The sequence below is a fragment of the Hibiscus syriacus genome, unplaced genomic scaffold, assembly GCF_006381635.1.
Source record: "Hibiscus syriacus cultivar Baekdansim isolate YM2019G1 unplaced genomic scaffold, ASM638163v2 tig00111403_pilon, whole genome shotgun sequence".
Lineage (NCBI taxonomy): Eukaryota > Viridiplantae > Streptophyta > Magnoliopsida > Malvales > Malvaceae > Hibiscus > Hibiscus syriacus.
In genome coordinates this window covers 642,181-663,100 of record NW_024063083.1, presented here as the reverse complement: position 1 = coordinate 663,100, position 20,920 = coordinate 642,181, and the positions used below count along the sequence as shown (strand labels likewise).

The following is a 20,920-nucleotide window of genomic DNA, read 5'->3' as shown; positions in this document are numbered from 1 at the left end:
TCATGGCATTCCTCGGTTAGCTTAACATTATCTGCATCAGTATGATCTATGGCAAAATTTTGTTGTGCAAGTTCAATGGTCCCGGAGTTGATGGAGATGTAAGTAAAGGTTCATTGAACATGTTTCAGTCGTGCTTTCAATAGGATATGGCATTGGTAGTGGTAGTTGAAGGGTGGGTACAACATTAAATTCGCATGACATATTTAGTATGTACAATAACTACCTAAATATGTGTCGATACATTTTCTAAAAGTATCGACCCAAAAAACATTGAAACCAATAATTATAATGTAATAGGTAAATTAACAATGTAACCGGTATAAATATACCTGTTAATTTGAAAACAGGTCAACATAATATATAGACACTTGTGGAATTTGTGTCGATACTTATTGTCCAGAATGAATGCTCAAACGAGATGCACGCATAAAGTGTTGATACATTTATTAAAAGTATCGATCCCAATAAAATCAAAACCGATAATTATAATGTAATATGTAAATTTACAATGTAACCGGTATAAATATACCGATTTTATGAGAAAATAAGTCAGCATAAAGTATCGACACTTGTTAAATTTGTGTCGATACATTTTGTCCATAATGAATGCCAAACGGGTGCACGCATAAAGTGTCGATACATTTATTAAAAGTATCAATCCCAAAAACATCGAAACCGATAATTACAATGTGATAGGTAAATTTACAATGTACCCGATAGAAATATACCGGTTTTATTATAAAATAAGTCTAAATAATGTATCAACACCTTTTAAGTTTGTCTCAATACTTTTTTCCAGAATAAATGTCCAACGAGGTGCATGCATAAAGTGTCGATATATTTCAAATTGTATCGATCCAAAAAATATCGAAACCAATAATTATAATGTAATAGATAAATTTGCAATGTTACCGGTAAATATACCGATTTACTTATAAAATAGGTCAATATAAGCGCTACCTATTACATATAAGCGCTACCTAATATGTTATTGTACTGATAATATTTCCGGTTAAATCTATTTTATTATATAAGCGCTACCTATTACATTGTATAAGCGCTGCCTATTACATTATATAAGCGCTACCTAATATGTTATTGTACTTGATAATATTTCCGGTTAAATGCCTATTTTATTATATAAGCGCTACCTATTACATTGTATAAGCGCTGCCTATTACATTATATAAGCGCTACCTAATATGTTATTGTACTTGATAATATTTTCGGTTAAATGATATAACATAACCAATCTAAATTTTAATCGGTCACTTGTTTAACCGGTCACGCCATTTTTTAGGCGCATCACAGCAGAAGTTCCCTGAGGGTCGCCGTTGAACGGAAGGGACAGAGGAGCACATGGTATTAATTAAAATAAATAAAAATGGTTTTTTAAATAATATTTTTATTTTTTAAAAAATTAAAAATAAAATAAATACGACACATTTTACTTAACATATTTTTTAACAGAGAAAATATTAGGTATTTATCTTTAACGAAAAAAATCTTTAGGCACAAATATTACTTGGGTATACTCTGGGCACTTATTTTTGTATTAAGCCTTTATCTATTGCACTTTTTTCACTTTAACCATCAATGTTTTGATTTTGTCAATCAAATAACCTAACTATTTAAATATTTCAATCAAGTCACTTGTCTTAAGCATTTAAATAGTTAGGTGGTTTAATTGACAAAATCGAAATATTGATGGTCAAAGTGAAAAGAGGCAACAATTAAATGGCCATATAAATAATAATGGTACAAAATCGAAATATTGATGGTACAAGCAAATCACTATTTGATTAGAGAATTAAATTTATTTGAATAAATTAAAATTAGTACTAAACTAATACCAATTTTTTAACAGCTACGTCATCTCCTATGTTAAATGTTAACGACAAGTAACTTGAATGAATAATTTAAATAGTTAGGTGATTTGCTTGACAAAATCGAAATATTGATGGTAACTTGCATGGGACTAGAATTCGACATGTTCTGATTCAATAGGTTTTGATCTGATCTTATTCGATTGAGTCAAATTTTTTAAAAATATTTTGGGTTCGAGTTTTTTTTGATGTTGTGTTCGGGTCGGGTTCGGGTTCAGGATAAAAATACTTGATCCGACCCAACCCGACCCGAGAAAAACATATAATTTTAACTTTTTATTTAGGAATAATTAATATAATGCCCCTCTATATATTGATTTTTCAATTAAATCCCTATTTTTCTTGAAAAAAAAATAATATTTTTAATAAATATATTATTTTGGGTTGAATTTATATTTTATCTCAAAAAGTCGGATCGAGTGGTAGGTGTATATTTTTTGGATCGGGTCAAATCAATTTGACTAAAAATCTGACCCGATCCAAGCACATCCCTAATCTCAACATGGATAGAATAATGTTTTAATTTGAGATTTTATTATAAAGGTTACATTTTAAATATTTTATTACTTTTAAAATAAAAATAGATAAATTGAGAGAGAAAAAATTAATTCACACTTTGATCCAACCAAGAACGTCATCTGATTTGTACTGTCGTGATGTAAAAAAATAAACTATTTTACCCGGTCATGAAATTATACGGAAGACGTTTTTGATCATAAATTATTGGGTAAAATATACTAGTGGTTACCTAATTTTTAAGATATTTTTACTTCGATCGTTAAAATTAAAAATATTTTATTTTATTTTATTTTAAGGTAGAACAAATTTGGGACCTTTGAAGAATATATACAATACCAAACCACTAAGCTAAACAAAAATTATTGTGATGAAATATAGTATTTAAGTTAAAGTGTGAAAGATAAATTAAGAAAAAAAATTCAAGAATTCAATAGGGATTGTACTTAAGACCTTCAAAATATTCTCCCTTAAAAGTCTTGAATTCGAACAGTTGCGTTTTGCATGATGTGTGTTATCAATGGTAAGAAAGATTATGAATAGATATTATTACATTATAATTACCCAATACTATTTAAAAAAGACCTTCAAAGAGTGTGTAACATCTAACCGTTAGACTAAATAAAATTTTTAAATATTTTCACAAAATATAATATTCAAGTTAAATTGTGTTGGATGAAATAAGAAAAAAATTAAGACTGAAATAATTAAAAATTACCACTTTTTAATAAAAATAATAATATTTAGATTAAAAATGTGATAAGTAAATTAATTTCATTTATTTTACAAAGATATATTAATAATAATAATAATATAAATTATAAAATATTATAAGAATATATTTTTAATGTCAACTAAAATATATTAGTTTTATAAATATTAATTTTATTTTTATATTTAAAAATAAATAAAATTAATTTCAACAAGACTTTAATTTTATAAATAACGTTATAAATATGATTATTTATTTTATGACATTTTAGATACTATTTGTTTCGGGTCAAAATATCACAACTTGCCTATTTAGTCTAATTGTACTTAATACCAACCCATGAACTGAATTCATTTTAATTTAGATTTAGAGAATCCTTAAAGGGTCAAAATTAAAAAAAAAATAACTAAGGTTGGGTCTCTATTTTGATAAAACAATAAAATAAAATTAGATCTCTATACGATGTCCAAACATATAATGGAGATGTTCAAAAAAAATTGTTTGCAGAATGCTATAAATACAGCGTGGCTAAAAGGATGCATCGGCAAAGAGCTGAATAGATAGGCTACCAAAGGACTGGAAACAAATTTGACTTGCAACAACCTGTGGTAAATATTCATGATAAACTATTTAACACAAATACTTTTTAAAGTTCAACAGCTACCGTGCAAATAACAGGGGGAGAAGGGAAGTCATTCACTGAAATACATTAAGTCTCTAGGGATAAGGGGCAGATAATCGAACTCCGACCCTCACCTATATGAAAAAGGTCCACCAGTAAAAGAGGTAACGGTGTGAAACTGATGTAGAAGCAGGAACAGGGGAGGCATATTTCGGATTCAATCCATCTACTTGGTTGTTTTCTCTCCTCCTTAAATGATCAGTCTCAATCAAGTGCGACTCTCTGCTTGAATGTGGCAGGTCAGAGTCAAACAATGAAGCACCATAGTAGCGACTATAATTTGGGTCTGTAGCAATAGGAATCCAAAGTAGAAGCACCAGCAAGAGATGTGTTCGCAGTTCCTGCAAAAACAGTTGATTGCATTTCTTGTGTAGCACCCATATCGTAAATCCAGTACTCTCTCTCGTTCGAGTAAAGAGGATCAGATAGAATTATATCTCTCCGCATAGGCACAGATCCCCTGTATACCACGTCCGGTTGACGTAAAGGCTGCTCTTCGTAATCTCTACGGAAAGTTCCTAATCTAGGAGACATATGATGCGGAAAGCTTGTGTTATCTTCTCTCTCCCCGAAAACCATAAGCTCCATAACCATTCTCATTAAGGTATAAATCACGATGAATGTCCTCTCTCCGTATAGGTGGCAACTCTCCATACGCAATTTCCCGATCCCTTTCATGAGATAAAACAGGATAGCTTCTGGGACTGATATTGGCATAAGGTCTCTAGCAGATGTTTCTCTGTCAGAAACGCACCTTGATTCTCTTGGTCTATCATGTGCTTCCCTATTTTCAGGGTGTTCAAGGATTCAAGCCGCTACCCTTGATGAAGGAGAACGGACAGGCAGTGCAGTTGAATGAACTGCAACAGGTCAGAACAGTTAAGTGAGTTTCTGAACCTGAAAGGGAAAATTCAGATGTCGTTAATGCCAAGATATTAAAGGATCAACACCAAATTTTCAGGTAAAACTACTCACTTGTCTAGCAGTAAGTTTGGTTTTAAATCTGTTGTTTTTGTTATAATTTCCCTTGATTGTCTTCTTGAAAAGGCTCTCTGCCAGAGGAAAACAATTAGCATGGACACAGAACCGCACCTGTAAAGGATGTCATTGATACACAAATCTCTTGGGTAAGGATGACGATGAGTTGTAACTAAAGATGACAGTAATAAAATGACACCTGCGCAGGGAAAGCCCCACCAAAAGCCTCAGGCTCAAGTTTCATGCCTCCAAAGGAGGATGCCTTAGAAACCCAAGCTTGAGATCATAATCATAGAGAAAAAGCTTAAACCCTCGTTTGATACCCAACACGAGATTCTTTTTAACATTTGATACTCCCATTACATGGTACCAGAAACAATCGGCCTTGGTCTTTGCATTGCACAGAAATATCAGACCCTCAATCTTTTCTTTCATTTTATTTCTTGCTTCTTTACCTTACCATCACTATTTTCTTTATTCTTGTTATTCTTCTCTGAACTCCTGTGCTTTTCCATCTGCTCATTCCATTTTCTATTTCTCTCAACTCTCTGCTGTTCTTCATTCTTCTGGTTTTTATTGAAAAGACCAATCCCCCTTCCCCTTCTTCGTATTTTCGTACTTCCATTTGACCTACTATTTTCCTTGCCATCTGACCGATATGTATTTCCTTCTATCTGTTGGATCTGCTGGCTTTTCTGTTCATGCAACATTCTGGTAGTAGCATCCTTTTGTGGATTGTCTTCTCTTGGATTTTGCTCCTTAGCATCATTTTCAGATACTTTGCTTCTCTCTGATATACTCTTGTTCTTCTTCCTTAGCTTCCTCTTCTGAACCTCAGAAGTATCAATGGCTTTTCTTTTCTTCAAGAAATTCTTGGCAACTGATTTTGCAATGTCAAATTTGGCCTTTGATAACTTTGGGCTTTTCTTTTCAGATGCATGTGATTGTGCCAAACCTTCATTTTCTTCTATCTTCTGGATATGCTGCCTTTTCTCTAAATGCACCATACTGGTGGTAGCATCCTTTCGTGGGTTGTCTTCTCTTGAATTTTGCTTCTCAGCATCATTTCCAGATACTTTGCTGCTTTCTGATATACTCTTGTTCTTCTTCCTTCGCTTTCTCTTCTGAACCTCAGAAGTATCAATGGTTTTTCTTGTCTTCAAGAAATTCTTGGCCAGACTTTGCAGTGTCAGATTTGACCTTAGGTAACTTTGAACTTCTCTTTTCAGATGCATGCGATCGTACCAAACCTTCGTTTTTGTTATTTTCTTGTTCCATGGTCTAGTGACCCACAGAGTGATAGAAGCCAATTGTATTCCTGGTCAAATTAGCAGTAAAGCAGATAAGATTTTAAAACTGGACACGAATGGGTGCATATCAATTTGTTGCAACTTCTTCTCAGTTGTGCATGTGTAACGATCAAATTTATGACCTTCTTAATATCAATACTACCACAGCAAAGCAATAAAAATGTGTAAAGTTATAAGTTGGACTTTGGAAAAGGATCAGGAAAATCACCAAAATGGAAGAGCTTCTTCCTTCTTTTCTCCTACTTAGAGCTTAGAAGAAACATAGAGATAAAGACTTGAAGTCTCTCCACATCACATTAACAAGGGACATAAAAGAGAGTAACAACAGCGTAGAATAACATGTCATCTAATTTAACTCTTTTCTTCCCTTTCTCCAGCTTTCAGAGATCTACTAAACATTCTCAATTTCAGTTATAAAAAAACCCATTTTCATTCTAAAAGTCGGGTTCAAAAATTAAGAACTCCATGTCAACACCAAAGCAAAGCAATACAACAATTAAGAAAACAACATGAAGAGGGGGACCCCCTCCAACATAGAACTTAAAAGAAACTTAACTGCAAAAAATTGAAGTTCCTAAACTTTCTCTCTCACCAAACATCATAATATCCAGAGACATAAAAAAGAGTAACAAGGCATAGATGGTAGAACCACCTCATTTAACTCTTTTCTTCCCTTCCACCATTTTCCCCAACATTTTTAAATAACTATTTTTTCATTCTAAATGTTTACTCATTTTTCATTAAAATGTCTTCCTCAATGCCACCCCCCCCCCCCTCAAAATTAAGAACTTTCTAAGCTTAGATACCACAGCAGAAGAATACAACTCTGTAAAGTTATAATTTAGACAGGAATGGGATAAAGAAAACATTGCCAAAAAGGAGAGAGTTTATCCTTCTTTTCTCCTACTTGGAATTTAGAAGAAACTTAATGCAGAAATTGAATCCCCTCAACTTCCTCTCTCTTACCAAACATCACATTATCCACAAATCTACTAAAAAAATCCCAATTTCAATTCCAAATAACTCATTATCATTGTAAACGCCTTCTTCAATACCCCAGAAAGGCAAAACTTATCTTTTATACATTTCGTCTCGATGCACATATCTAATTAGATCTTCAAGACTAATAAATTTTCCCAGAAAAAATAGAAACCAATAAAAACCAACCTTCCTAAAATCATAAAAGACAAAAGAAAAATCCCAACAAAGAAATAAATAACTCTGTTAGTTACCTTTTTCTTTCTCCGAAACCAAACAGAAATGACAAAATGACATTTCCAAAAGAAAGGAGAAAGAAATAGAAAACCTGTAAGAAGTCTGATTATACAAACATGCAATGGATCCTGAATTCGGGAAAGTTAAATCTTCTGAAGCAGAGGAAAAATTGCGTCTTGAATTCCGCAGAAATCAGCACTGCAAAATACTAATCGAATCTCCATTTGTACGAATTTTCTATAATACCCTCTGTGTCTCGCGTTGCATCGATATAATAAAACATAACTGCAATGGATTCTGCTGTATAATAGGAATTAACTTGCAAGTTGATTCTGAAGCCATAAATGGTTATAGGTGTTTAAAGTTGAAAAATCAAACTTTCATAAAGAGCTTGAGAACTCTCAGCTCACTAACATTTCGGAGGGAACCAGCTAACTCAGGGTTCAAGAGGCATTTCAGCCCTAACTACAACTCGTTAATTCTTCTACATCAGTTAGTTCTCCACTTAGTTTCACCCAAATCTTCATCCTGGACATCAACTAGGACCAAGTCCAAAAGTAGATCCAATTGCCTTATTAAAATTTGCTTCATTTACAGCTCCAGTGAGTTCCCTTGACCAAGCCACTGCCGAGTCACTGGCTCATTCTTCAACAGGCACAATGTCAGAGCCCATGGCCCCTCCCGCTGACCGGGAGCAAAAGCTTTCATGTTTTTTTCACTTCCCAGAGGGTTCTTTCCACCCTTCTCTTATGTTACTACTTTGCTATCGGTCACCAAGGAATATATGACCTTATTTCAGTTATAATTCATCAGTTTCAGTTGCAAAGTAAGAATTTTCATGTTCCAAGACACTTTGTTTCATGAAATATCAAGCAATGAACACAATCAAAGGACACCAATGGTTAATAGGTTTGGTTTAGATTGGCAAATCTCAAAAGAGAATCGAATTGGGTATCCATAAAAACTGAAAAAAAAAACTTACATGTCCAGCATGAAAGAACTCGTGGGCAAGTACAAGCAAGGCAAAATAAGATTATCACCAGAATCTGACACTATCCTTCTGCTCAAAACCTTCCGAATTACTTGCTTCAACATCTTCTAACAGACAACACCCTAAAACCAGAAATAAAATGTAAGAAATATAACTTCGCAGAGCGTAGTCGAACAGTTAAAGTGCATTGTTAAAACTAGAGTGAAGGGCAACCAAAGCGAGTCTTGCATGAAATGCGACAAAAAAATTAAAAATTATAGTCAATTTTGAAGTAAAATTGTTAGGTACTTACTATTTAATGTAGAATTTAGAATAAATGAAAATGGAGATCAAGAACTAGAGAGAGAAGAAAGGTAAACCTGGTGAAACCGTGAAAGTAAGAGACTAGAAATTTGTTTTAAAAACTGAACAGGGTCAAGCAAGGGCATTTGGTCTAGTGGTATGATTCTCGCTTAGGGTGTGAGAGGTCCCGAGTTCAATTCTCGGAATGCCCCTTTTAACTTTTGCTGCAAAAACCATATCAACAACACTGCAAATATATTATAGCCCTAATTCTCCAGTAATTTTGAGGAAAAATAACACAGATTATCATCACACCATAGGATTCTTGGTTGAGATCCGAGCGTAGTTGCTGGGCGAGGCTGTCGAAAATGAGTATTCGAGCTTTTAGTACCCAATGCCATGCTCTTCCGGCACCATGTAAGAGCATCCTGGATTGAAGTTATTGCAGTAGGTTGAGTAATGAAGCTATTGATGAAAGAAACATGAAATGCAACAGTATGTTGCAACCATTCAAAATGGATGAGTTTTGAGAATCAACATCAGCATTATCAACTTAACAGCTTTCTACCCCATCACTGACTAAAATATGTTTGGGTGGTCTGCCAAAGAAATTGATCACCTATGAGAATCAAGTTGTGGAACCACATACCTAAAAACGGCAAAATCACAAGTGGAATAGGTGCTAAAAATATAAACTACATTCAAGTAGTCAACGTGCGAGGGTAATAGGGCCTTTGCTATGGCTAACAGGAAAACTTGAGTTTTCACATAGTTAAGTTTATATGTGTGCTTAACACAAGGCACGCTGGGAATTGAACATCCATCCATAGGCTAAGAAGCCACCAAAATAGAGAATGTTAACACCTCTGGAAAGGCTAGAGAATTAGAGACCAACTGCACACATGTTGAAAGCCAACTGAAAAATCCTTGCTAATATCATTTACGTTGCACCTTGAATGATGTTGAAAGCCCTTGACTCTTCTTCCCAACGCTAGATACTAACATTACTCTTATTAGTGATTTAATTTTTGAAATAAAATTTTAAAAAAACTAACATAATTGATTTAAAATTTATAACTATTATTTTTCAGGCCTTTTTTACCTAAAGATACCCTTTCAAAAAATTATTATTAAATCACCACCATTTAAAGATTAATTCTCGTAATAACACCCACTTATAAATTTATAATGTGAAATGCAAAGAATATTCCGGATTAGACTGGTGGCGCATAATTTTCTTCAACTAGCACTCAGAGAATATTCGAATCCCTAGATGACTGGTGGCGCATCTCTCGTAACATGCTCCTCACGCCTTTATTCGAACCACAAATGAACCTGGAGAAAACATGAGATTAGACTACAAACAAGAGTAAAATTTCAAAATTTGTGTTCAAAACCAAAGAACCAGTCAGATGAAGTGAAATCAGTTCAAATATCTGGCATTATCATTGTGCTCATTCAGAATTTCTTTGTTTACAACTTTTTCAGATTTCTAAAATAGAAAGTCCCTTAACATTACTTAAAGTTTATAAGGGAACCAAAACAAGGTTTAGTTAACAAATGTTTAGGAAAGGGTAATAGCAATAATCAAATAGGTTACTCACATGCTGGAAGGTTGGATAGATCAGCGGAAACAGCACAAGGTATTCCCAAGTTTAAAAGAGCTCCCCTTATGATTCCACATGGAAAATTGAGATGCATGCTTTGCACAGCTTTGTTGTCAGCCATGATAGAAAGCTCTTCAGATGTTCCATTTTCAGGTGATTGCTCAATTGACATGCGTGTAAGCCAACGGAAACGATTATCTTGCAATACAAAGGTACCCTACAAGACAAGTGTAAACCCTTTCTTAAAACTACATTACCACAAACAATTTTGATCAGTTTCAGTACCTAAACATACTCTATGATTTGTCTTCAAGTTGTCTATTTGCTTCTTGAAGAGTTCAAACCAAAAGTCCTTGCAGATGAACTTGATTGCTTCTAGATGATCACTGATACGTGGCCTCTCCATCGTGTACCTGGTAATGACTAAACTTTGTTAGTACACTTGTATCATCTTAACCTCACAAAAAAAATGAATATCAGGAAGAATCCTTTATAATTTATGTGATTAATCAAGCCCAAAGACGTCAAAATGCATTTCACAATATAACTACGTATGATCATGTTTCTTAAAGTCCCCATTGTATATCAAATTTTGATTTCAGAAAACATACAACACCAAGACCAAATGTAAAGAGATCATTAAATAAGACAAGATGTTGAAAAACAAACCAGATCAGAGATAGAAATCAATACCTTAAAACAATGAAATCTTTTTGGTTTATAAACAAATGCATACAACTTAAGAAGAGCCTTCAAAACTGCAAACCAACTCATTTGAACTTTTAATCTCCATAGTATTTATCTTGCATTATATCATCACACTCGAGGTGAAAATGAAATTGTCAAACAATACCGATAATTGCGAAAGCTGATCCATTGCATTCATTAACAGCCACAATCGGAACTTAAAATTCAAGCGTTTTCAGAACATTGGTCGATCGTAAAAGTTCTATTACTAAAAAACTAAAACCAGGAGATTCGTTTTTCTCACATCAGAACTAAACCCGATCGGACAGAATCAAGATGAGTTTTTTTTTTATTTCTGCACAAATCAACTCAATTCCATCTAATGGGTTTCTTCTCCATTCCCCCAAATCCCAGAGAAAATAAAGACATTAAATCACAGTAACTTGAATTACCAAAATGTAATTCAAATAGGTTGCTTAGATTCATAAATATACTGATATTAACTCAAAAAAAAAGATAAGGGAGGTAGGGTTTTGATAAGAAGTGGAAGGGTTTACCGTTCAGAGAGCTGGTGGCCGACCTGATATCCGATGGCTTCGATCCGACGAGCAGATAGTTCAGGCTAGTTGGCGTAGAAACGATTGCAATATGTTGAAACCATTTCAGTTATTAAGCTATCGGTACAGCTTTCCGATACCTCTCTCTCCATTTTCTTTTCTTAACATGGGTTAGGCTTTCAAGTTTCATCTTCCTCCTTTAAAATGTCTGTCTTTTTCTTTCGGTCAAAAATTATGAATAAAGTTAAATAAAATATATAAATATAAGGATTAAACATGTTATTATCTCAACCAAAATCAAACTAATATAATGTGTAATTAATAAATTAAACTTATTATATAATTATTGTATCAATGATTTTGATAACTGTTAATATTGATTAACTTGATTTAAATCAAAATAAAACTTTAATAACTTAATTAATAAATATTTTATTTAATAATTAAAACAGAATCAACTCTATAATTCAGTGACTAATTAAATAATTTATCTTGTTCTAATGGTCCCCGAAAACTATCAATGAACTATTTAAGAAAAATCTCACGTTACATCACTATGTTAAAACACATAATAAAAAAATTGCAGAGAAAAATATTAATTTTAAGGTTAGCATTGATAAACAGTCATATTTTTTTTATTTTTTTTCTAATTTAAGAATTTAATGAGATATAAAAAAATTCAAGATTAAATTATTTAAAAAAAACTGGCAATGAAAATTCATGAATCAGGAGCAGAAAAATTAAGCATTAGCTTAACATACTATCAAAAAGCATTCCATTAAGAGAGCACTCGTTCTAAGTTTCAAAACAAACACTAAACAAGGGTTCTTCTTTTTACTTTTATTCACTACGTTTCGAGTTCACATACAGAGTTTGCTCACTCCAATCAATGTATTATTCTGGTCACCAGGGCCAACATTTCACCCCTGCAAACCGATGACACCTGCAAATAAAAGGTGTTGCAGAAAATTATTAACATTTGTAAATGATAGACACAAATACACTACAATGACGGATGTGAATTAATAAAAGTTGCTCTACATGTGATTCAAGATAAGTTAACTTACCGCAAGCTACTCTGCCACCAGCATTTCCTGTGCTTTTGCTAAGTTCATGCCCCCTGCAAGTATAATAGCAGTGACAGTAAATGCCGAGATCATTGGATATCTAACTTGGTTATTATAAGGGACTAACAATTAACAAATAAATGATTGAACATGATAAAGCCCCGAATATAACCAATCCGTTTAACAGTTCTTGGTGGATACTTGCGGGCATTGCATCCCCACAGACAAATTTAAGCATGATTGAACATGAACATTTCAATTTTGATTTTTCCATTGCAGCCAGGCCGAGAAGATAGTTTGGGAGGGGGATCAATTCAAGAAGACGACCATTTTTATGGCGTAAAGAAGATTTAAGTATCAAAATTTTGAACTATTACCCTTGCCAAGGTCATCAGGATCTGCATGGACGACCACGGCTCTTCCAATAATGGAGTTTGGCCCAGTGAGAGTAATCTGCCAAAACATAATACCGCAAGGTTAAAACATGAACACAAGCATATAAGAAAGGAAATTAAATTCAAGCAGAGGAAAAAGGAAATTAAGATCGCCAGCATGGCGATTCTCATCTTCAGGAGCACCGTGCTCTTTTCCAGCAGGATTGAAATGAGGTCCTGCAAGGAGATCAATCACAAGGAATTACAACCAAAGACGAAACAAATCAATAAAATCAATCTCCTGTCATTTCCCCCCATTTCCCTTCCAACTCCAAACGCAAAGGAAAAACAAATACTTTTAGACTTTTTACCTGTTGACATGCAACCATTTTGTTGTGTCACCAAGAGCATGAACATGGAATCCATGGAGGCCAGGCTTTAGACCAGAAATGTTCCCTGTAACAGTAGTTGGACCTAGGAAAGGCAGAAAAAGGTTATATAACTTTGACAAGAAAGAAATACAGAGACCAAGAAGTCTTATCAGGGTTGTGATTTACCATCTCCCTATTGAGCGAAGAAAACAGTTCCACGAACACCTTCACTGCTGCTAAGGACGGCAACGGCCTTCACCAATTTTATATGTGATCTATACTACACAACGTTAGATATGAAAGTAAATAATTTCACCCAATTAAAAGATATCTATAATAATTAGTTAAATACTTTAATAACAATGGCATAAAAGGCTCAAAAAGTATAATTATGATGAGCCATACTACTTGCTCCATCAGTGTCGTCCAAGGCCGGCCCTGGGCCGGGGCAGGCGCCCGCCCAAGGCCATAATATTTTCTATAGTGCCTATTAATTTAGAACTACAAGATTTTGTAGTAACAATGTTCCGTTAAACAATTGATTCAGACAAACAACACTTACTAGACGCTAAATAAAGAAATAAATAGGGGCTCATTTCTTTTATTTCGCCCCGGGCCAAAAATTCCCAGAGCCGGCCCTGGTGCCGTCCCAAATTTTTTACTGACATGACATATAATTATTGGATAAATTCAAATGCAATCAAAATAATAATTTTATGCTATATAAAAGAATAAAAAATTGGAGAAAAAAATGTGGAGGGACATATTATTTTCCAATTTGGATAGCTTTTATAGAAAGTTAAAATAGTGAAGAAAAACTATGAACTTTATCATTTTACCAAGGTAAGTTCATATACTTCTATTAAATCCAAATAAACTTTAACCTTGATTTTGCAGTAAATAACCTCTTCACATAAATAATTTTTTTATATTTGAAAAAAAAGGCTTTATTTAGGTATAAATCAAAAGATAAGTTCTTATTTGACACAATAAAAGCATAATGGGAATAATCCGAGAGCTATATTTTAGCCCATATAAAACCAGAAGTTAGTCTAAGTTTGATAAAAAGAGTTGTTCCTTGTTCTCATATGTAATGGGGTAAGGGGGAGGTAAGATAGTAGGCTGCCCCCAACACCAGGTTGAGAGCAGCTTCCGTAGAAGACCTCCAAATTATGAAATGCCCTCCGTGGGACTCGATCCCACGACCTCAAGGTTAAGAACCTTATGCTCTACCAACTGAGCTGGATAGTCACCTCAAGTTAGTCTAAGTTTGATGTTCACCATAAACTATCATTTATCCCAAAAAAAAAAGGATTAGTTTCATTCATCCGTATAACAGCAAAAAAATAAAGTCTCTCAAAGATCAGAAATAAACCAACTAAGAGAAAACCAAAAACTTGAAAATTAAGCTACTTCCTTCCTCCCGCATTAGATGTTCTTCGAATATGAGTGTGCATACAAAATTTCTTCTACTGTCAACAAAAAAAATATGATTCTATTGAAATTCAAAGCAGCCAGCAGCCATCAATTCTTTGGCAGCAGCCGGCTGCTGCTTAGAATTCAAAGTTAGGCAGTGTTTTTTGTTGAAAAATGATAATGAGAAAATTGTATTTTAGTCCCTATAATTTAGGGTATTTATAAGATTAGTCCTTAACTTTCAACTATAAATACCCTAACTCATTTAGCTTCAAAATCATCCCAAATCATTTTTTTCTCCCAATACTAAAGAGTTTAGAGAGTTTTCTTTGAGTTGTGAGTGTTTTATAAACACCTATAAATTTTCTTTCTTTAGTAAAAGATCTGCAGAAGTCTGGAGACGTATGCATAATTGGTCGAACACCGTTATCAATTTTGGATATTATTTTTCCGCTTTAATTTCGCATTCCCACTAATCTGGTTATAAGGAAATTACTCGTTTTATATCTCAACAACTGGTATCAAGAGCTTTTGGTGGTGAATTTGTCAATTTTTCTGCAAGGTTACTATTCATGTGAATAGTGAATTTCATGAATAGTAAAATTTTGTCGGTGATACGAATTTATCGACGGAGATGTTCTAATATACGTTTGCAGAAATTGTCAGAAACGATCCAAAGGAAGCCAAATTCGAGTGGGAGTAATGGTTGTAGACGAAGGGAATATGAAAATTGAGAAGTTCGATGGTGCAGACTTTGGCTTTTGGAAGATGCAGATTGAAGATTTTATGTACCAGAAAAATCTATATCAACCTATCTCAGGAAATCAACCAAAGGGCGTGAAGAATGAAGACTGGGCTCTTCTCGACAGACAAGCCCTCGGAGTTATCCGACTGACGTTATCCCGAAATGTTGCTTTCAACATAGTAAAGGAAAAGACCACGGCGGGTCTTATGGCGGCTCTCTCCAGTATGTATGAGAAGCCATCGGCCTCAAACAAAGTTCACTTGATGAGGAGATTATACAATTTGCGGATGGCGGAAGGGGCATCAGTAGCTCAACACCTAAATGAACTCAACACAATCACAACCCAGTTGAGTTCCATGGAAATTGAATTTGATGATGAAGTTCGAGCTTTAATTCTCTTATCTTCTCTACCAGACAATTGGAATGCTATTGTTACAGAAGTCAGCAGCTTATCGAGAAACAGTAAATTGAAATTCGACGATGTTCGAGATCTGGTATTGAGTGAAGAAATTTGACGGAGAAAATCGGGTGAAGCATCAAGCTCCTCAGCCTTGCACACGGAGTCTAGAGGGAGAACTTCAGAAAGAAATTCAAATCGTGGCATATCGAAATTCAAAAGGGAAAAATCAAAAATATGAAAGAAATATTTTACTTGTTATAATTGCGGCAAGAAGGGATCTGCCAACGTGACAGAGGAAATAGGTGATGCCATGATTCTAAGCGTCAACAGTCTAATTGAATCACGGATCTTGGATTCAATGGCATCTTTCCACTCCACTCCATGCCAAGAAATCATGGAAAACTATGTCAGTGGTGATTTTGGGAAGGTTCATCTAGCTGATGATGAAACCTTGAAGATCGTCGGAAAAGGAGACATTTGATTAAAGTTGCCAAACCAGGCCACCTGGAAGCTGAAAGGAGTGAGACATATTCCTGACCTCAAAAGAAATTTGATTTATGTAGGACAACTTGATGGAGAAGGATATAACACAACCTTATCAGGCTGTGAATGGAAGATTACCAAATGAGCACTTGTCATTGCTCGTGGTAAGAAGACTGATACTCTCTATGTAACCTCAAACTTGGAGAATATCATTGCAGTAGCAAATGCTGATGGAAAATCAAACCTATGACACCAAAGGTTTGGCCATATAAGCGAGAAAGGGATTAAGACACTTTTGTCAAAAGAGAAGCTGCCGGATCTAAAGAATATAGATGTCGGACTACGTGAGGATTGTATCTTTGACAAACAAAAGAAAGTTAGTTTTGCAAAGATTGGCAAGACACCCAAGATTGAAAAGTTAGAGTTGGTTCATACTGATGTATGAGGACCATATCCAGTTCCATCTCTTGCAGGTTCACTTTATTATGTCACCTTAATCGATGATTCTACAAGGAAGGTGTGGGTTTATTTTCTGAAGAAGAAATCAGAAGTCTTAGATATCTTCAGAAAATATAAGGCCATGGTGAAAAATGAGATTGATTTGAAAGTCAAGCGTTTGAGGTCTAATAATGGAGGAGAGTACAGAAATAAAAGTTCAGAGAATTTTGCGCAAACAATGGGATTAAAATAGAGACAACAGTTCCCATGACACCGCAGCAGAATGGCGTAGTAGAGCGCATGAACAGAACTCTAAATGAACGTGTCAGAAGCATGAAGATACATGTCGGCTTGCCCAAATTGCTATGGGCTGAAACTATCAAAACTGCAGCTTACTTGATCAACCGTGGGCCCTCAGTTCCCTTGGATGGTGAAATACCAGAGGAATTTTGGAGCAAGAAATAAATAAACATTTCACACTTAAGAGTGTTTGGCTGTATTTATTATGTACACATAAATTCTGTTGAAAGAAGTAAACTTGATGCCAAATCCAACAAATGTGTCTTTGTTTGTTATGGTGGTGATGAGTTCGGTTACCAGTTTTGGGACTATGAAAATAGAAAGATCATCAGAAGCAAAGATGTCATTTTCAATGAGAATGTGATGTACAAAAACAGGTCAACCATAGAATCAAGTAGCACCAATATCGAAGCTGAAACAAAGGAATTTGCTAAGTTTGAGGAGATTTCTGGAAATGATGTTCAGATCAGTCCTGAAGCAATTCAAGAAGAACCCGGCACACCAGAACTAAGACGCTCATCCAGAATTCATAAATCAACTCAACGTTATTCGTCTTCTTTGCACTACTTGTTACTGACAATAGTGAACCAGAGTGCTATGATGAAGTAATGCAGGTGGAGGATTCAGTCAAGTGAGAGTCTTCCATGAAAGATGAGATGAACTCACTTATGTCAAATCAGACGTGGGAATTAACTGAATTACCACCAGACAAGAAAACGCTCCATAACAATTGGGTTTACAGGATCAAAGAAGAGCATGATGAGAGCTAACGCTACAAAGCAAGATTGGTTGTCAAAGGTTTCCAGCAAAAAGAATGTATTGACTACAATGAAATTTTCTCTCCAGTCATGAAACTGTCTACAATCAGACTGGTGTTGAAAATTATAGCTACAGAGAATCTATATTTTGAGCAGTTAGATGTAAAGACAGTTTTCCTTCATGGTGATTTGGAAGAAGAAATCTATATGAGGCAACCAGAAAGCTTCATAAAGGCAGACAAGAAAAATCTGGTATGCAAGTTGAAAAAGTGCTTGTATGGTTTAAAACAAGCTCCTAGAAAATGTACAAGAAGTTCGATAGCTTCATGAGTAGTAGTGGTTTTACCAGATGGCAAGCATATCATTGTTGCTACATCAAGAAATTCGAAAATAGCTTTATTATTTTATTGTTATACGTTGATGACATGGTCGTTGCAGGCTCAGACATGCAAGAGATTATAAACTTGAAGCAAAAATTGTCGAAGCAGTTTGAAATGAAAGATCTGGGCGCTGCAAAGTAGATTCTTGGGATGAGAATTAAGAGACACAAAGTCGGGGACTTTGATGTTATCACAGGCCGAGTACATTAATAAAGTACTCTTTAGGTTCAACATGCAAGATGCTAAACAGTAAGTACACCTTTAGGTGTTTATTTTAGACTCTCCAAAGAACATTCACCAAAGATGGAGGAAGAACATGCACACATGGTGAATGTGTCGTATTCCTCAGCAATTGGAAGTTTGATGTATGTCATGGTTTGTACCAGACCAGATATTGCTCAAGTAGTATGAGCTGTTAGCAGGTACATGAATAATCCGGGCAAAGTACACTGGGAAGCAGTCAAATGGATCCTCAGATATCTACGGGGTACCACAAACAAAGCACTTTGTTTTAAAGGTGGAGATACGATACTGATAGGCTATGTAGATGCCGACTTAGCCAGAAATGTTGACATCAGATGAAGCACTACAGGGTATGTATATACTCTATGAGGAACCACAGTGAGTTGAGTTTCTCAACTACAGAAGATAGTTGCTTTCTCCACAATTGAAGCAGAATATGTCACTATTACGGAAGCCAGCAATGAGATGGTTTGGCTCCAAAGTTTCTTGAAAGAGTTAGGCAAGAAACAAGAAAACAATTTCTTGTATGACGACAATCAAAGTGTATTCCATCTAGCGAAGAATATGTCTTTTCATTCCAGGACGAAACACATACAATTGAGATATCATTTTATCCGATCTCTTCTGGAAGATGGAATTTTGAAACTTGAAAAGATTAATAGAGCTCAAAATCCGGCAGACATATTAACAAAGACGGTGACTACGGAAAAATTGAAGTTATGTTCAGCTTCAGTTGACATGCTAAAATAACAAGACTAGAAATGCTGTTGCATTGATCGAGGTGTGAAGACAGATTAAAATCAGTCTTCAAGTGAAAGATTGTTGAAATGCAAAGCAGCCAACAACCATCAATTTTTTGGTAGCCGGTGTTGAAAATTTGGCAGTAGCCGACGACTGCTTAGAATTCAAAGTTAGGCAGTGTTTTTTGTTGAACAATGGTAATGGGAAAATTATATTTTAGTCCCTATAATTTAGGGTATTTACAAGATTAGTCCTTAAGTTTCAACTATAAATATCATAACCCATTTAGCTTCAAAATCATCTCAAATCATTTCTTTCTCCCTCCCAATACTAAATAGTTTAGAGAGTTTTCTTGTGAGTTGTACACCTGCAAATTTTGTTTTTTTAGTAAAAGATCTACAGCAGTATGGAGACGTGGGCATAAGTGGTCGAACTCCGTTATCAATTTTGGATATTATTTTTTCACTTTTATTTCGCATTAACACTAATCTTGTTATAGTAAAATTTCTCGTTTTATTTCCCAACAGATTCATACAGCTTTGAATCAAAGCTTATCAAGTTATCTCACAAAGTGAAAATAACAATCATAATAATTCAACAAGGTCGAAGCTTTAAACCGAAAATCATGACTTTGAAAAGAATAAGAAGGAGATCTGCTTCAATATGCAGTTTTTCTAATATTTTTCTTAATTTCTTCATTCATCAACCAGCAAATAGGATTCATACAAAGTTACTACACAAGGAGAAAATGATTATAATAAAAGTATATATTCAACAAGCAAGCGAAGTCCAGGCAGAGTTCAAAAAAGAAAAATCTAGAACAATCTTCCATAAAAAGAGAGAAAACAACAAAATCAAGCTCAAGATATAGAGAAATGAACAAGCTTTAAAACGAAGGGGAATATGGAAGTCAAAAGATGCCTTACCTGAGGGCACCTCTATAGAGTAAAGGAAAGAAAACAAAGAGTTAGAAATGAAAGAGTGTGTTTGTTTAGGAATTTAATTCATATTTATCGTAACGGGTGTGAATCGCATGAGATGCCTTCATATCCCTACCACCCATCTGAGGGTACAATGGTAATTTAACTGACTACATATTGAAATATCTTTTAGTCTTTTACTCTATAAAGATAAAAGCCACAAAGTTTAAAGTTGACGTGGCTTTTATATAATCGGGGCTTTCTCAACTCATGCCTTTTGTTTTTTGATTTTGATGAGATTGACTTGGTTAAGTTAATTGTTTTGTGTCAGTAAAATAATAAAGAATAATTATCTATGAAAATCTTAGATTTGAGTAATTGTTAGGCCTGTGTTGTCTATTGGTCTATGAATTTTATTAATCATGGTACTTAATTATTAAAATAATAATAATTAAATAATTTATCATTAATATTTAATGTAAGAGTTGATATGACAGTTAAACATAATTGATATAATTATAAATTTGATTATTATTATTTATATATTCTATTAATTTAATTTTAACTTAATAAATTTAATCTTATGTACATTTATATGTTATATATATAACATCATTACAAATTTTTTAACTATCTTAAAAGAGTAATGGTCGGTTTTATTAACAGTAATGAAATTTATCGTTAGTTTTTATAATGTATTGTATTATTTTCTTTGATGTGAGAAATCTTAATCATGTCAAAACCTTTTACAAACAAAACTATAATGATTAGACATGATGAAACAAACTATTTGATGTGGAAACAAGTCATGTTTGCTGTTGAAAATCTTACTTCAACAAATCACAATGAATGAAAGTTAGA

At 34.2% G+C, this 20,920-nt stretch overlaps 1 protein-coding gene, 1 non-coding gene and 2 pseudogenes across 3 annotated transcripts; 1 reads left to right on the top strand and 3 right to left on the bottom strand.

The window, feature by feature from the left end:
- Positions 1–4,132: 4,132 nt before the first annotated feature.
- On the bottom strand, positions 4,133–6,274 carry LOC120162642 (protein MNN4-like). 2 transcript variants are annotated; one of them, XR_005519566.1, is made up of 4 exons: positions 5,361–6,274; positions 4,974–5,322; positions 4,772–4,888; positions 4,133–4,693 (listed from the first exon to the last, which is right to left on the bottom strand). XR_005519566.1 is itself a non-coding variant. In XM_039172753.1 (4 exons), the coding sequence occupies exons 1-2, from the start codon at positions 6,007–6,009 to the stop codon at positions 5,206–5,208; spliced, it is 768 nt and encodes a 255-aa protein (XP_039028684.1). In that variant the 5' UTR covers positions 6,010–6,091; the 3' UTR covers positions 4,133–4,693; positions 4,772–4,888; positions 4,974–5,205. The 2 variants fall into 2 exon arrangements, 1 of the variants encoding a protein (XP_039028684.1); XM_039172753.1 differs by having other exon boundaries at positions 4,974–5,313; positions 5,350–6,091.
- Positions 6,275–8,712: 2,438 nt separating this feature from the next.
- On the top strand, positions 8,713–8,784 carry TRNAP-AGG. The gene has a single exon. It is a non-coding gene; the product is annotated as a tRNA-Pro (tRNA).
- Positions 8,785–9,688: 904 nt separating this feature from the next.
- LOC120162655 lies at positions 9,689–11,587 on the bottom strand (annotated as a pseudogene).
- Positions 11,588–12,186: 599 nt separating this feature from the next.
- LOC120162718 lies at positions 12,187–13,652 on the bottom strand (annotated as a pseudogene).
- Between the last annotated feature and the right edge of the window lie 7,268 nt (positions 13,653–20,920).

Bases quoted from the DNA above. Each gene is read 5' to 3' on its own strand.
- LOC120162642 (XM_039172753.1), bottom strand. From the start codon at position 6,009: ATGCATCTGAAAAGAGAAGTTCAAAGTTACCTAAGGTCAAATCTGACA. The intron at 5,314-5,349 runs AAAAACCAGAAG...CAGAGAGTTGAG, and splicing joins GGGGGATTGGTCTTTTCAAT to AGAAATAGAAAATGGAATGA.